Source organism: Siphateles boraxobius, unplaced genomic scaffold, assembly GCF_051911475.1.
Source record: "Siphateles boraxobius isolate OS27281-9 unplaced genomic scaffold, OSU_SipBor_1 16, whole genome shotgun sequence".
NCBI classification, from domain to species: domain Eukaryota; kingdom Metazoa; phylum Chordata; class Actinopteri; order Cypriniformes; family Leuciscidae; genus Siphateles; species Siphateles boraxobius.
In genome coordinates this window covers 3,429,962-3,445,953 of record NW_027508766.1, presented here as the reverse complement: position 1 = coordinate 3,445,953, position 15,992 = coordinate 3,429,962, and the positions used below count along the sequence as shown (strand labels likewise).

Here is a 15,992-nt window from a genome sequence, read left to right as displayed (position 1 = left end):
GAGTTTTTGCCTATTCATCCAGCATTTGTGAGGTCAGGCAATGTTTTTGGATGAGAAGGCTTGACTCACAATCTCTGTTCTAGTTCTGTCAAGTTCTTCCACACCAAGCTCATCCAATCATGTATTTATGGACCTTGCTTTGTGGACCTGGCCCAGTCATGCTGAAATAGAAAAGGATCTTCCCCAAACTGTTCCCGCAAAGTTGGAAGCATAGGATTGTCCAAAATGTCTTGGTATGCTAAGGCATTCGGATTTCCCTTCTCTGGATATTAGGGGCCTAGCCCAACCCCTGACAAACAACCCCATATATCATTATCCCTCCTCCACCAAACTTTACAGTTGGCACAATGCGGTCAGGCAGGTAACATTGCTTGCTGACATGCTTGTTATAGTTGTTCAGGAGTCCCTTGTTTGTCCTGAGCAGTTAAAATGAGCCCTGCTCTTCAGAAAAATCTTCCAGGTTCCTCACATTCTTTAGTTTTCTTGCCTCTTCTGCATATTTGAACCCTTTTCAACAGTGACTATGATTTTGAGGACAATTGAGGGACTCGTAGACAACTGTTAGTTCATGGTGCAAACATTCACTGATGCTCAAGAAGGCAACACAATGCATTAAGAGCCGTGGGTTGTAAATGTTTGTTATTGTGTTTTAAGATATTTTTTTCCCATTTAGCACTGCCCCTAGAAGCTATATGATATATTATATTAATTTGTTTCTCCAAAGACAAAATAAATGCAATTTACCCTGTTTATACTCTATAAAGTAGTTAAAGCATATTGTACAAGGGGTTCAATCAGTTGAATAGTAAAAGTCAAGTCACCTTTATTTATGTAGCTCTTTATACCTCATAAGTTGTTTCAAAGAAGCTGTACACAGGAAAATGATTAACTGATGCAAACAGAGTTCATTTCGGCTGTACAGCAGCACTAAAAGAAAAGTGTCATTGTTTAGCTGAAGTCAGTTCAGTGTTGATTCAGTTCCGTGACTTCCGTCATAAATATAATCAATTATTAAATTAGTTAATTTAATCTATAAAGCAGTAATGCAGAAAACAGGGATTTCATCATCCAGCCAATTTGAGTTCTCATAGTTCTGGTAGTGTCATTGCAGTCAAATCAGTAATATTGTTGAATATTTAGAGTCCCCAACTAAGCAAGCCAGAAGTGAGTGGCAAGGAATCGAGAGAGAGAGAGAGAGAAAGAGGGAGAGAGAGAGAGAAAGAGGGAGAGAGAGAAAGAGTTCCGATGACAGTTGGCAGCAAAAATATGAGCTCCTGATATCAACAACATTTTTGCCAGAAAATGTAAGTTTTTTATGACTCAAACTGTAATTAGATGATTGGAAACTTAAATGTAAACAAAAGAGGCAGAAGATTTTGAAGGTAAGACCTCTGAAAACAATTTTTTTTTTGTCATCACCTAAAAACTACATAGAGACTCAACATATCAAGCTAACTGCTAGCCAAGCTAACATCCCGTGGCAGTTAATTCAGTTGAGAACAACATGGGCCTACCTAAAGCAGAGACATTTTTCAAAAATGAAGAGGAGCTGGAGATAATATATCCAGCAGAAGTTAAATCTACTAAAGATAAGAAAAGATGATCCTGAGAGAGAACCCAGAGTTACTGCTGTCTGACTACAGTGGACCAGAAGACAACAGAGTCCGGTGTAACCTGCTGTTCTTCACTGAATACCCATCAGCCTGGCACACCATCCTCAGCTCTGCCATGACATGTAGAAGAAAAGGAGGCATCAGCAAAGGCAGACAACTCACTCTGGAAGGAGACAACGACACAAAGCTGATTGTGAACCTCTATCATAACGGAACAGTCATGGTCCAGTGACCAGAAACCAGCCTCAATGAATTCCAGAGGAACTTCAAAAACCTTAAAGTGGAAGTTCAGAAGATTAAGAAAGATCCTTAAGTGAAGAGAAGCACAGAGGAGGGACTCTGCAACACAACGGACACAAACACTGACCCAGGCTCAAGAACTCCTCGGACAGACAGACACATCAGCACTCCTGTGTCTCCCAAGATAAAGGCCTTGAGAGACAACATCGCGGAGCTGGAGCAGGACTACTACTTGTTTAAAGAGGAAACTACCAACAACATCCACCAGCTCCTGAATATGTCCAGCCATCACAGCATTCAACAACTACAACAGCTCTGCTCGGCCGTTAAACATCTGGAGGAGGCCAATCAGGAGCTGCGACAGGAGCTGAGGAGGGTGAGAGAGGAGCTGGGTAGAAGAAAACAACACGGCCATACACTGGAGAGACTGCTGGAAGAGACCAGAAACCAGCTGCACACAAAACAAAATCAGCAGTGTGTCAGCACTCAAACACACAGCGCCTCCACTCCTGAACGCATCCCAACATCAGCAGTGTCAGCACACACAAAAAAGAGCTCCTTCACTCCTGAACGCATCCCAACCACAGCTCAACATCAGCAGTGTGTCAGTACACCATCACGGAGCTCCTTCACTCCTGCAACCCCACAATCTCATCAAGCCCCTCAGAGGAAAGTCAACAGAACCATCACACCATACCGTCCACCAACTACAACACCATCCACGAGCACCAGCAGAGATCAGGCGAGTAAAGACAACATCGTCATCCTCTGTGACTCCAACGGCCACCATCTTGACCACAGACGTCTGTTTCCGGGCACATCGGTGAAGAAGTTCTAGTGTCCCACCTCACACTCTGCTTTGAGACTGCTGCGAGAGGGAGTGTTGGGCGCACCGTCACACATCATTCTTCACACCGGAACAAACGACATCAGTGCAGGATCTACCCCGGAGCCAAGGTCATCATATCAACCCTTCTACCTCGCAGAGACGTCCCTCAAAGGATCATCAACACAATCAACGCGGAGATAGTCAACATCTGTGCTTCAAGGCCGAGCGTTCACATAGCCAACCATCAGCGCATCACCCATGAGCATCTGTATGACCGTATCCACATCCATCGAGAGGGCATGAGACTGTTCGCAAAAACCATCAAGGAGTCAGCCCTGAAACGCCCTCAGAAAACACCCCCTGAGTGCGAGTCAGTCAGACAGACGGACAGCTACGCCGCTGTAGTGGCAGGAACAGGTAGAGCTGACACCACTGACCTGATCCAGATCAAACACATGCTGCAAATTATATGTGACAATATGTTAGCTTAAATACTCATAGTGTGTCTGTCAAGAATGACCATTATTTCTTAACCACTTTTTAAATTTTTTTTTAATTTTTTTTTTTAATTTTTATAATTTATTTTTTATTTTTTATTCTATGTGTGAAATTGACCTACTCACCATACTTCTATATATCCTCTATATTACCTTTCTAATTGATTAATCTATATTTTAAAACATGATTGGGTCATGAATTTCATACATTTTTCTGGTAAATCCAATATTCGTCAATGTCATCGTTTAAAATAACATGCTATAACATTCAGGGGATGTTCTCTTCTGCTTTTGGGGAGAAAATTACTAACCCTGATTTTGTTAATATTGTATATAGTTCAGATATAATTATATTACTTGAGACATGGTGTCGTTTAGACTCCAAAATCTGCACTCCTCCAAACTACTGAGAGCTACGAATCCCTTCAATCAAACAGCCTAGCATTAAAAACAAAAGAGATTCAGGAGGAATCATAGTTTGGTTTAAAGATCATTTGTGGCACTATATTCAGCCTGTGAAAAAAGGGAAAACACATATTTGGTTAAAACTTCAAAAAGAGCTTTTGTGTTTAGATGAGGACATGTACCTGTGTGCCACATATATCCCCCCATATGAGTCTCCTTATTATAATGAAGACATCTTCCCAACCCTACAGTCAGAGATCGTTTACTTTCAATCTCTAGGGTCGGTTCTGTTAATGGGGGATCTGAATGGTAGAACGGGGAAGGAAGCAGATTACATTACCTCAGATGGAGACAAATATATTAACAACTCACATATATATCAACGGAAACACTTTACGAAGGCACGTCAGAATTATGACAACACGATAAACAGGCACGGAAAACAAGTCCTACAGCTCTGCAAAAGCCTGGGTCTGTATATAGTTAACGGCAGAACAAAGGGAGATTCTCTGGGTCGGTTCACCTACTGCTCATATCTGGGCAGCAGCGCAGTAGATTACGCCATTACTGATGTAGACCACAGTAAAGTCAACTATTACACAGTGATGCCACAGCTGCCATTATCAGACCACAGTCACACAGTCCTCAGTCTGAACAGATCCGTGAACCTCCGGCCTTCAGATCCGAAGGTTTACCTCCACGTTTTTATGGGGTAAAGAAAGTCCTGCCCAGTATGAAGCCCAGCTCCACAGCACTCGGGTCCAGAACATGATAGATTCATTTCTGTCTAAGTCATTTAGCGAAGAGAAGAAAATGATCAATTTAGCAACCCATCAATTAAATGAAATATTTTCCACAGTGGTCAGAAAAGCCCTGAGAAAAAGAAAAAAGTATAGATGTAAGAAAGAAATTGCTAAAGATGGTTGGTTTGATAAAGAATGCCAAAAATTGAGAAAAGAATTAAGATCATTATCCAATATAAAACACAGAGACCCTGCAAACCAACAAACACAAGACAAATATCAGCAAACCCTCAAAACATACAAGTCAATACTAATACAGAAAAAAGCGGATCACATGAAAGCAAAGCTTAATAAGATTGAGGAGGCAGTAGATCAGAATTCTTTTTGGGAATTATGGAATAAATTAGATAAATCAAAAGAACCCAAACACATTCCCATCTATGACCCAAACATCTGGACCGAACATTTTGGAAAACTCTATTCCCAAAATAAACCAACACTCACCCAAAAACACCTGACCTCCCAACTCTATAACCTGGAACGCACTGTAAAAGACCAGCTAAACAATTTAGATCAGCCCATATTATTGAATGAACTGACAGACAAGATAAAATCCCAAACAAAAAAAAATCCTGTGGCGTGGATTTAATATCAAATGAGATGCTGAAACACAGCAGCCCCAAACTGAAAGATGCAATTCTCAAATTATTCAATCTTTTATTAAAAGCAGGACACTTCCCTGAGATATGGAAAGAAAATTTGATTACACCAATCTTTAAACAGGGTGAGAAGTACGACCCAAATAATTACAGGGGCATCACAGTGAGCAGCAACCTGGGCAAACTCTTCTGCTCCATCATCAACGACAGGCTAGTTCAGTTCCTCCAACAACACAAGATCCTTAACAATTCTCAGATTGGATTTATGCCTAAACAGAGAACATCAAATCACATTTACACACTCCACACACTCATACAAAAACTCGTCCAACAAACAAAACAAGGGAAAATATTTGGCTGCTTCATTGACTTTAAAAAAGCCTTTGATTCGGTATGGCATAATGGACTTTCCTAAAACTAATCCAAAGTGGAATAGGAGGAAGGACATATGACATTATAAAGGACATATACAACGGGAACAAGTGCGGGGTTAAGATTAATGACAAACGTACTGATTATTTCAGTCAAACTAAAGGAGTCCGTCAAGGCTGCAGCCTCAGCCCGACTCTATTTAATATCTATATTAATGAATTGGCATCAGCACATGAGAAGTCCTCTTGTCCCAGTCTGACCCTCGAGCACAGAGAAATCATAAGCCTCCTGTACGCTGATGATCTTCTGCTGCTGTCTCCTCATGAAGAGGGTCTGCACCAAAGCCTCTCGCTTCTGGATCAGTACAGCAGCGACTAGGCCTTACCTTACTGGTCATTTACACTTGGGGGAACAATTCTTAATCATGTCACGTGTTATAATTATTTGGGTCTGACAATCTCAGCTTCTGGAAAATTTGACACAGCAATAAAAGATCTGACTGATAAAGCACGTTTTGCTTATTTCAGTATAAGAAAACCCCTGTTCAAATGTAACCCACCCATTAAACTGTGGCTGAAAATCTTTGACAGCATCATCAAACCCATCCTTCTTTACAGCTGTGAAATCTGGGGCCCCAAATTTTAATTAAATTACGAATCCTGGGACAAAACCCCCTGCTAAAATTTTCCACCTTGAGTTCTGCAAGAACATCTTGGGAACTCACAGAAATGCTCCAAGTCTGGGTTGCCGGGCAGAATTAGGCAGATTCCCTCTACTGTCTGAAATCCAGAAGAGAGCCGTAAAGTTCTGGTTCCATCTATCAGACGCGCCGACAGAGAGTTACCATCACTGCGCTCTCAGATACAGGGCAGGACACACAGAGAGTGACCCCATGATACATTTAGTGGAAAAACACCAACTCAATTCATCAATTCAATTTAGACACTCAAAAGTAAAAAAAATAAGGAAAATAACCAAAGAAGAATACATACACGATTGGCAGATAAAGGTCACACAAATAAATAAATTAAAATATTTCCACAAAATAAAGCCTGATTATAAAGTGGCACCATACCTGACTGATATCAGTAACTATGGTCAGAGAAAGCTCCTGACAAAGTATCGCATTAGCGACCACAGTCTGTGTGTGGAGACGGGCCGACACAAGTAGAGCTGGAGAGAGAGAGAGCTCAGACTGTGTTCACACTGCACTGATGGAGTCGTAGAGGACGAGCTGCACTTCCTCACCGAGTGCAGCAAGTATAAAAACATCAGAGTTATTGTTATTTTACACAAATAGCACAGATTATACCTCAATTCCAACAAGCGAGCCTCATAAACAAACTGTCTTATATTTTGGGAGAGAACGAAGAGTGTATTCAGTCGGCAGTGTAGTATGTGTCTTCCTGCCATCATATGAGGGAGAAGGGCTGAACCCTCTTTTCCATTATACTGCTCTCTGTACTTATTTTTGTTATTGTATATGTTTTTGTTATTTTATTTATTGTGATATATTTATGCATAATATGGAAATGTTTTGTTTTTGTTTATTATTGTTTCACGTTTATTTATCTACATATATGTTTATATATTACTATTGCTTTGGCAATAATGTGCTATTTTACACAGTCATGCCAATAAAGCTCAATTGAATTGAATTGAATTGAATTGAATTGAATTGAATTGAATTGAGAGATATATATATATATCTTGGGAGAAACCAGGCACAAGAATAGTGTAGTCATTTCTTTAAAAAAAAAAAAGTGAGAAGAAACAAGTTAAATGTCCTGCATTGTGGCATGATAAACACCATCTAAAACTTCTTTAAATAGCATTTTTATAAATTTTATATTCATATTTGTTCACCAGTTCACCTTGAATTATCAAATAGTTACACCAAAGGACCAAAGTTCACGTCCACACCTTCAAATATCTGCAAGAGTTTCAAATCCAATATGTGAATGTTTGCGCATACTCCAGCTCTCACTGTGTTGGGTGTGTGTAAATAAATAAATAACCGAGTCAAGTGCAAAGAGCCTATTATGCAAGTGGCACTGGTGGAATTCAGATGTGTGTGGGAACTTAAAGATGAAGGTCTTACTGTATGTGTGTTTCATCTTATTTTTTACTGAAGAGGCAACTGGACTGATGGGAGACTGTAAGTGTGTGTTCAAAAGAAGGCTCAAATATGTTAAAATGGTTGTTGAATGTTTTAAATACAATCATGATATATTAGTTGTAAGCTATTACTATAGTTTCTGTATGTGTGTTCTTCAGCTCTCTGTAAGAATACTGTTGACTTCAATCCATGTTTGGACATTGGGCAGTGTGATCAGACAAATAGCAGATGTATCTGTTTCGATGGAAAGCCATTCTGTCGGTAATCTACATTTAGTTCTCTACACTGTAGTTTAAACTTTAGCTTGTGTTGAGATTCACCCCTTCTGTTTTCTGTGTAGCTGCAACAGTAAAGGCGGTGAGTTTTACATTGATGAAAAGTGTTCTCAGAGATGGACAGTAGTGACCTTTGCCCTGGTGGCATCTCTGCCTGGCCTCACACTTGCTGTGATGGTGGGGGTGATTGTTTACGTGTTGATGCTGCTATCAAAGAAGAGCGACACAGGGTGAGAATGAAAAACACAACTCTAGCTTTAATGGAGCTAATAGTTGCTTTATTGATTTTGAAAAGCATCCGCTACATTTTTGTCTCTGTTACATATAGTCTGACTTTATCAGGGTAATTAAAAAATATGTCTTACAGTCCATGATGCTCTAAAGTAATTATTGTGTGTTATGCTTATGCCTAACAAGTAATTTATTCATTCATTTTGTGCATATGTGTGTGTGCCCAGTGAAGAAATGAAGACACCAAATACAGCTTTTAAAAAGCAGGACTTGTTCCCACGAATTAATTTTGCTTCTGATATGAATGTGAGTCAACTTAATGTGTCTTGTGGTTAAAATTGTTAATGATTCATATCAGTAGCACTAGGCTGCCATAACCCTATCAGAAATGTGAAACCATCTGGAAATACCTTTGAAACCCATAAAATCAGCAAAACAAATCATAAACAGAGCATAAGACTGATAAATTAACTTCCTGAATGGTCTGCCAACTATTAAAAATGCACATTTACTTTTTTCTGCCTTTTGTCTTGCTTTCAAAGGGTCAACCTCCCCCTAACATGAGACCTGTACAACAAAATCCCATTCCCATGACAGCCAAGTCCAACGGGCCCTATAGGTGAATTTGATCTCTCTTCTGATGATTATTATTATTTCAAGGCTAGACACTAAACCATTGTTTTTGCACTGTTAATGCATTTTTCTTCCATAACGATCCTTTTCAGTGAAAACATCCAAAATACACATTTATGTGATTATTTTATTACACTATATCTATTTGCATCTGTAGATTCCAGTTACAGTATATATATATATCTTTAAAACCGTTTTCTCATAATGAGCCCCCCCCCCCAACACATGTCATTTCTATTTATATTGAAGGTTTTTACAGAGGGATTTGTTCATATATCATTCACATGATTTTGGAACCACTGACCTCTATATTTTAAAGATCACTGCAATTGGAATGTCATTTTTTATTTTATTTTATCTCCCATATCATCATGTATTATAATATTTCATTAATCTGCATCACTCTTCAGTCTATCTAGCAGTGTGCGTCCATCTGCTAGCAGCATGACTGATACAAGACCCCTTGAGACAAACAGGTATATGAGCAGTACAACATGTGAAGGATGCTTAGTGCCCTGTGCTAGAGGAATGAAACAATGCAATTTAAAGCATTTTTAAGTGTGTGTCGTTGTTATCCATTGACACAACACTAACTTTCAGATAATCTGGCACATTTAGCATATAATTAGAATCAGATAACAGCGCTGCATGTAAACAGTAAATGCTTATGAGACTGAAGAATTCAAATGTTTGTTGGATCCTGAAAAATTTGACACTTAAATTTACATTGCCTCCACAGCATCTACAATGGTATGCGTGATCCTCCAATCCAAGGTCCTGTACAGCCCTACAGGTAATTCTACATAAATTGATAATAATAGCTCACACAGTTTCACAACAGACTCTCTGCCAAAATAGACTGAGTGTGTGTATGTATATGTATATATACAGTATATATTCGGACCAAAAGTGAAAATCCTGGTGTTCCATGTTTTGTATTTCATGTCCTTGTCTTTAATTCAGTGATTTTTGTGTTGTGTATTTGTGTAACTGTAGCAATGGAGGTCAGGGTCAGATTTTTAGCAACCCCTATGCAAGAGATTCATCCAGCCGAAATCCCTATCAAGAACACAGGCCTTCTGCAGAGCACAACCATTACAGGCCACACGCCCCATCAAACACATATGAAGACCTGGTATGGTTCACAAATGTACCAAACATTTCAATTTCAGGAATAGATTGGTAAACGTTTATAATCTTGTTTTTTCATGGCATCAGAGAGCATATTATGGTGCACTATACAGCACATGAGCAATTTCTGATAAGACTGAGAATATGAGCTCACTGTGGATGATCAAAGGTCTTCTCTTCAAATAAATAATCTCTTGCTCTTAATTGCTCCAACAGACACAGAATCGGCCCTATTCTCCTGCTCCACTCTACAGTTCCTCTGAGCATGGAAACCTACACAATGGATTTCCACGACCCCAATTAAACCTACAATTGTAGAACATTTTTTTTAAATTTACATCTAATCATTCTTTGATCTGATCAATTTTGTCATTATTTGTTGAGTTAAAATATCAAACATCATCCAGAATAGAACATGCTTGAACAGGTTAAGAAACAGTGAAAGCATAGCAGAGTGTATTTATTGTCTAATAAAATAAAAATACTACTCATTTTTTAAAGATGTTTAGCTTTAAAACATTGATCGCAACATATTTATGGTTAATTTCAAGTTTATGGAAAGTTTTATACTTACCTGCATTCAAATACAAAATTCAGTTCTGCATCCTGTTTGGTACCTCATTTAAAATTCGGAATTTAAGTGAAATTTAAAAAGCATTCTCAATGAATGGCACATATAGAAAAGTGCAGATTTTTGGTTGTCATTTTGTGAAGTCATGCTACAATATGGATTCTGGACTTTAGGTTTAGCACACGTAGAGTCGATTGGTGCTGTCATCAAAACCAAAGGACATACCAAATACTAAAAAATTCATGTTCATTTTTCAATTCAATGCATTTCTCAAATTGTTATGCTGATACTAAACTTGTACTGAAATGTTTTGTATTAAACTTCAAAATACATGCATCATTAGTAGACATCTCAGATTACATAAAATGTGGCAAATGAGAAGAAAAGACTGTTCACTGGTGATTTTTCTTTATGTTTACTCAAGAACAGGACCTTACAAAGATTTTTCCTAAAGAAAAGCAAAATTGCCTGATAAAGCAATAAATAAATGTCAGAATAAAAAGGCAGTCTAAACAATTTGTTCCAATGTCCCACAGTTTCTTCAGCAATTCCGATCCACATTAAACAGTGTCACAGATCCATGCAAGTGCTGATACAGGTTCTAATTGCTCTTGCTGAACCGTCTTCGCCGAAGTAGCTAATCTGATCCAGACAACGAGGCCGAGCAATATCTGCTAATGGTTAAAGAACATGCAGTCTTAACCGGCTCCAAATCAAACAGCACATAAGGTGGAGTTATGTGGGTGACGACATATTTCTGAGTCGACTGATTATGACTTTAAAAGCAACAGTACAGGGAACACTTCTGTAGAAATCTTGCACTCAAAACAACATAGAAGAAAAGGCGAACATTTAATCATGTGGAGCGATGCAAGGACGCCCAAACATCCATCTCTACAGATGCCCAGGGGCTTAAGGTCTCATTTAAAAGAAAGTCAACTATGCTAAATCTGTTGAAAAAAAGTAACCAAATTAACTAAGCACTACAGCGCCACTCTCTGTTGTGTCCATGTCACATTGGCAGCATTGGGATGTTTATTTGTGGGAACTGAAAGGATGCTCGTGTGTGTGCGTGCATGAGATTAGATCAGCCCATGTTCTTGCGGTTGCCATATCCTCTCCGGTGTGTGTCCTTCCAGTTGTCCCAGTCCCGTGCCTTCTGCAGTGCCTCTTCATCATCGTTCTCTTCCTTCCTCTCTCTTTCAGCTCTCTCATCCTCCTCTGCATCTCCATCTGCTGTGGAGGAAAGACAGAGGTACTGAATTGAGTAAAAAGGCAAATCTCTCCTCAGTTTTAGTACTATAAACTGAACACTAGGCCTGTCAGGGTTATGGATTATTGATCTAATTGCAATTATTTGAGATAAATGCAAATTTCATGATTTTGACAGACCTACTGAACACTTCTAACTGAAAGTAGGGCTGGGCGATATGGCCAAAAAAATTATCACGATTTTTTTTTATATATATCAGTCGATATCGATAATTATACCGATAAATGTCAAATCTTTATTTCAAGTTTAAAGGCAGATTTTTTGCTCCAGAACATTAATTGTGGTTTTAAACTACTCTTTATTGTCAGAACATATCATGACAAACACTTGCCAAACAGGTGAACATTTCACAAATCTGAGGTAGAACATTCAAACATTTGTCATTTTTCCTTAAAATAAATATCTGAATAGAAATATATATTTCTTAGTTTCTGCATGTGCTAATGGATGATATTGTTTCAAGTCTTTAAACAGGCTTGTGTTGCCTGACTTTGATGGCACGTATCTTCAGCAGTTTGCAGTGCAGGCTGCAATATTAATATTACATGTTTTGTCTCGAAACGCATATTTGACAGTGACTTGACAGTAAATCTGCATCCTAACTCAAGCTAATACTACTATGTTAAATTTATGTTCATTAAAAAAGCAGTAACATCTGTTAAAAAAATTTAATATTATGACTGTTTGAGTTTTATTAAAATTAACCATTGGTCATCCAGTATCATGCATTTAGATCATGATAACCACAGATAAAACCAGGCATAGCCTATAGCACCTCAATATCATGGCAAAATGTAACTTTATAGTTTCTATGGTATTTGTATGAAAAACAGTAGCCTAAATACATTATTAAATACTGTAATTATATTCCATTAGTCATTTAATACATTGTCTACATTAATAATATAATACAATTCAATATGTATATCCCACATTTCATGGTGCAGTTAATATTACTAGGCTAACGTTACAGTAAATCCATGGTAAATGGATTCAGTATCAATTCAGATTCTGACTGTATCGTTGCGCACAGTGTTTCTCCTGTTTGTCAGCGCTGTTTCATCTGCCTTTAAACTGGTTTAAATTACTGAGACATTTGTGTTCTTGGCTGAATTCAAGCGCTTTTCACTGGATCTCGTGAGCGAGCCGATCAGAGTAAACGCGTCAGCTTTCGTGAGCTCGCGCACTGTTGCCAACTATTTTCAAAGGAAAGTAGCTGACGCCTTCCCTAAAAGTCGCTAAATGATGTCATATGCTAATTAGCATATTCAAGACGTCATCGCGTCGTACTTGCGCTCTGTCTGCCTAATGTGTTTTCCCAGCCTTCCAGTTTTCCCAGCTTTCCCAGTTTGCTGCTCGTCTCAGCCATTCACTGAACAAGGTAGACGCAGTTAGAGAGTGACGGCAGGGAGAAAGCAAGAGCTCGCGCTCGCAGGACAGCACTGGCAACATCTGGAGGTTACTAAGGTTTGTCTAAAAAGTCGCTAGATTTGTCACTAGTCGCTTTTTTAAAAAAATGTCGCTAAAGGGGTCTGAAAAGTCGCTAAAAATAGCGCCAAAGGCGCTAAGTTGGCAACACGTTTGGACTTTGATCCGAGCGGATAAATGGTCCGTGTGGCGCGCGGTTCAAATGAGTTTCGTTCCGCATTTGGCGCATAAACATTATCGAACATTTAACGAACTCTTCATATCGTTTTATCGAGAAAAATTATATCGCAATAATTATCGTTATATCTCCCAGCCCTAATGAAAAGTAAATTAAAGACATTGATTCTATTTATATCTTTTAATAGAAGATTATGTCCAGCAAAAGCACTCAATGGGCGTGTAAGCACCTGCGCTGCGTGGTATGCCCTGGTCAGGTAAACATCCTTGCCGTCGGTGTTGATCATACCAATCGTCCACTGTCATGGTGGGAAGGCTGGGATATCCCTCACCAAACACTCTGCAATACATTCAGAAAAACACACAACACTAGAACTACAGCACTGAACTCAACAGGCACACTCCAAATGCACACGTACTTCGCCTGCATAGCATCCTTAGTCAGGATAAAAGGCTTCATGGGCGGTCTTTTGGGTGGGGATGGCTGGGGGTTGCTCTACAGAGACAAACAATTATTATTAAGGCTGCCAATCAAATCAAATTTTAAATTGTGATTAATCTTATATGATTTTTTTGCAGTAAATCAGAGGTAGATTTACGTAAACACATTATTTGCACAAAATAAAAGCACAGCAGTATGTGGCAATGAAATACCTGTTTGAAAAGCTCCATCCGTTTCAGTATCTCGATCTCCTGGTTGATGGAGTCGATCTCCTCAAGGGCTAGTGTCACCCACCTGCGCACGTGCAGCAGGTAAAAATCTCTCACCACCTCTTCATCAGCTGAACCCGATTCAACTAGTCCCCTGATCTCACTCAGCTTGGCTTCGGTCTCCTTACGCTGATTAAACCTGGAAACAACTTACAGAGTAAATATGCCACACGTTTCCACAAAAATATTAAGCAGCACAACTAGTTTTCGACATTGATAAGAAGAAATGTTTCTTGCGCAGAAAATCAGCATATTGTAATGATTTCTGAAGGATCATGTGACACTGAAGACTGGAGTAATTATTGCTGAAAATTCAGCGTTACCATCATAGGAATAAATGAGATTTTAAAGAATATAAAATTACATAATTACAATAGAAGAATATTTCACAATATTACTGCTTTTTTAAAAATCAAATAAATGCAGCCTTGGTGAGCATAAGAGACATTAAATAATCTTACCAACCTCAAGCTTTTGTACAGTAGTGTATATAGGCCTACAATAATAATAAAAATGTTATTGGTGTACCCTGGACATCAGATGATGGATAGGTACATGCATGTTACCAAATATTCAATCCTAACCCACCTCTCGATTTTGGCTTGTCTTTGTGTTGCCATGGCGATAAGGTCTGGCTGTGACATTGGCACTGATGGATTCATGCGCTCCTCAGTAGGAGTATCTGTTGTGTGCTCACTGGCTCTTGGCAGCTGAAAGCTACATATGTCATAGTCCTTGCACCTCTGGAGGAAGTCCCTGAAGTAGACCTGGGACGCCTGCACATGCTCCAGCCGCTTGCTGGGGTTCACTTGTTTCATGGTGAGCGCTCCCAGCAGAGCCGGCAACAGCAGGTACTTCAGGTCGGTTGTGGAGATCTCCTCCAGGGCCTCATTATGACTACCCGAAAAATAAAAGTCAATTAATGAAGCACTTCAGTAAGTTTTACATTGGCTGTTGTTTCATAACGACCACGTTATTTATTTGTGCATTAGTACAATACACTAACATTACTTGCCTAGAATATTATATGGTTTAGGTTAAAAACAAACAAAACAAAAAAAACATAATCCATAATGTTTGTAATATCTCATGTGTAACAAACCAAATTAGAAAATCAATGATGATATTACATCACCATGACGTCTTCAATTCAGAGTAAAACGGAGTAAGTTACACAGCCGAGTAATACAGTAGGAATTGGGTAACAATACAACCAGTTTTGCAGATTAATGCCCTTTTCTGTTTACTACTGTACTGTGCAACTAAAAAGCACATTTAACGTTACTCTTTTAATTTGCAACGGATGACTACCCGAAAAATAGTTCCCATCATAATCAGCGCGTCACTCGCTTGTAGCTAGTGCTTTGACAGCAACACTGATTATAAAATGAACATTTGAATTGATCCCTTCGTGTGCGAGAGTGCGTGTAAGTGTGTGTTGTTCTATCTAACCTGAACAGATTCAGCTGATTGACCATCCTCGTCGCCTCCTCCAGTTGCACGATGGCGCGCTTCACTTTCACCTGCACCGCGTTGGAGCTGCTCGACTCATGCGTGGTGTCCACCTCATCATACAGCTTCCAGCCCCGATCCAGCAAATCCGACAGCTTCGGAGCATCTGAACCACTGGGGTTTTGTTTACTGTTTGTGTCTTCAGCAGCCGCCATTTCTCAAAGCGTTTTTAAGACCCAACTCGGCTTCCGTCTTTTCCTGTTCTTAGAGTTTGTATCCGGTCGGTTTCTAGATGTTGCAGTTCTGACGACTGACTGTGGATGTCAGCAGAGATCAGTGCTTATTATAGAGGGAATGCATTAACGTCACTTTCCCGCCGGAACACGCTCCCTCAGCCGGACTGAGTGGCACAAGAGCAGCTGCGTGACTGGATTTAATACCGGAAACTTCGAAAACGCAAGTAAAACAAACGATTATAAGTTTAAACTTAAGATTGGACTCAATATAGTGTTCCTTACAACTTACTAAAGATCCAGTGATCCATGGATATTGACATGCAGCCAGGAATCGTGTTTCCTGACATTTATTTGTGCCTGATTTTGACACCGGGGAAATACATACAGCAAATTTGCC

The 15,992-nt window shown here is 39.3% G+C and overlaps 2 protein-coding genes across 3 annotated transcripts; one reads left to right on the top strand and one right to left on the bottom strand.

Annotated features, from left to right (window-relative positions):
* Window positions 1–7,416: 7,416 nt before the first annotated feature.
* LOC143739039 (uncharacterized) lies at window positions 7,417–10,240 on the top strand. Its single transcript, XM_077231126.1, has 9 exons — window positions 7,417–7,522; window positions 7,636–7,738; window positions 7,818–7,982; window positions 8,211–8,289; window positions 8,526–8,602; window positions 9,027–9,092; window positions 9,356–9,409; window positions 9,613–9,751; window positions 9,964–10,240. Exons 1-9 carry the CDS (start codon window positions 7,447–7,449, stop codon window positions 10,063–10,065), a joined length of 861 nt encoding a protein of 286 aa, XP_077087241.1. The 5' UTR covers window positions 7,417–7,446; the 3' UTR covers window positions 10,066–10,240.
* A 477-nt stretch (window positions 10,241–10,717) lies between these two features.
* On the bottom strand, window positions 10,718–15,672 carry igbp1 (immunoglobulin (CD79A) binding protein 1). 2 transcript variants are annotated; one of them, XM_077231122.1, is made up of 6 exons: window positions 15,360–15,672; window positions 14,496–14,804; window positions 13,851–14,046; window positions 13,616–13,692; window positions 13,427–13,536; window positions 10,718–11,554 (listed from the first exon to the last, which is right to left on the bottom strand). In XM_077231122.1, the coding sequence occupies exons 1-6, from the start codon at window positions 15,572–15,574 to the stop codon at window positions 11,406–11,408; spliced, it is 1,056 nt and encodes a 351-aa protein (XP_077087237.1). In that variant the 5' UTR covers window positions 15,575–15,672; the 3' UTR covers window positions 10,718–11,405. The 2 variants fall into 2 exon arrangements, with proteins under 2 accessions (XP_077087237.1, XP_077087240.1); XM_077231125.1 differs by having other exon boundaries at window positions 10,718–11,551; window positions 15,360–15,669.
* Between the last annotated feature and the right edge of the window lie 320 nt (window positions 15,673–15,992).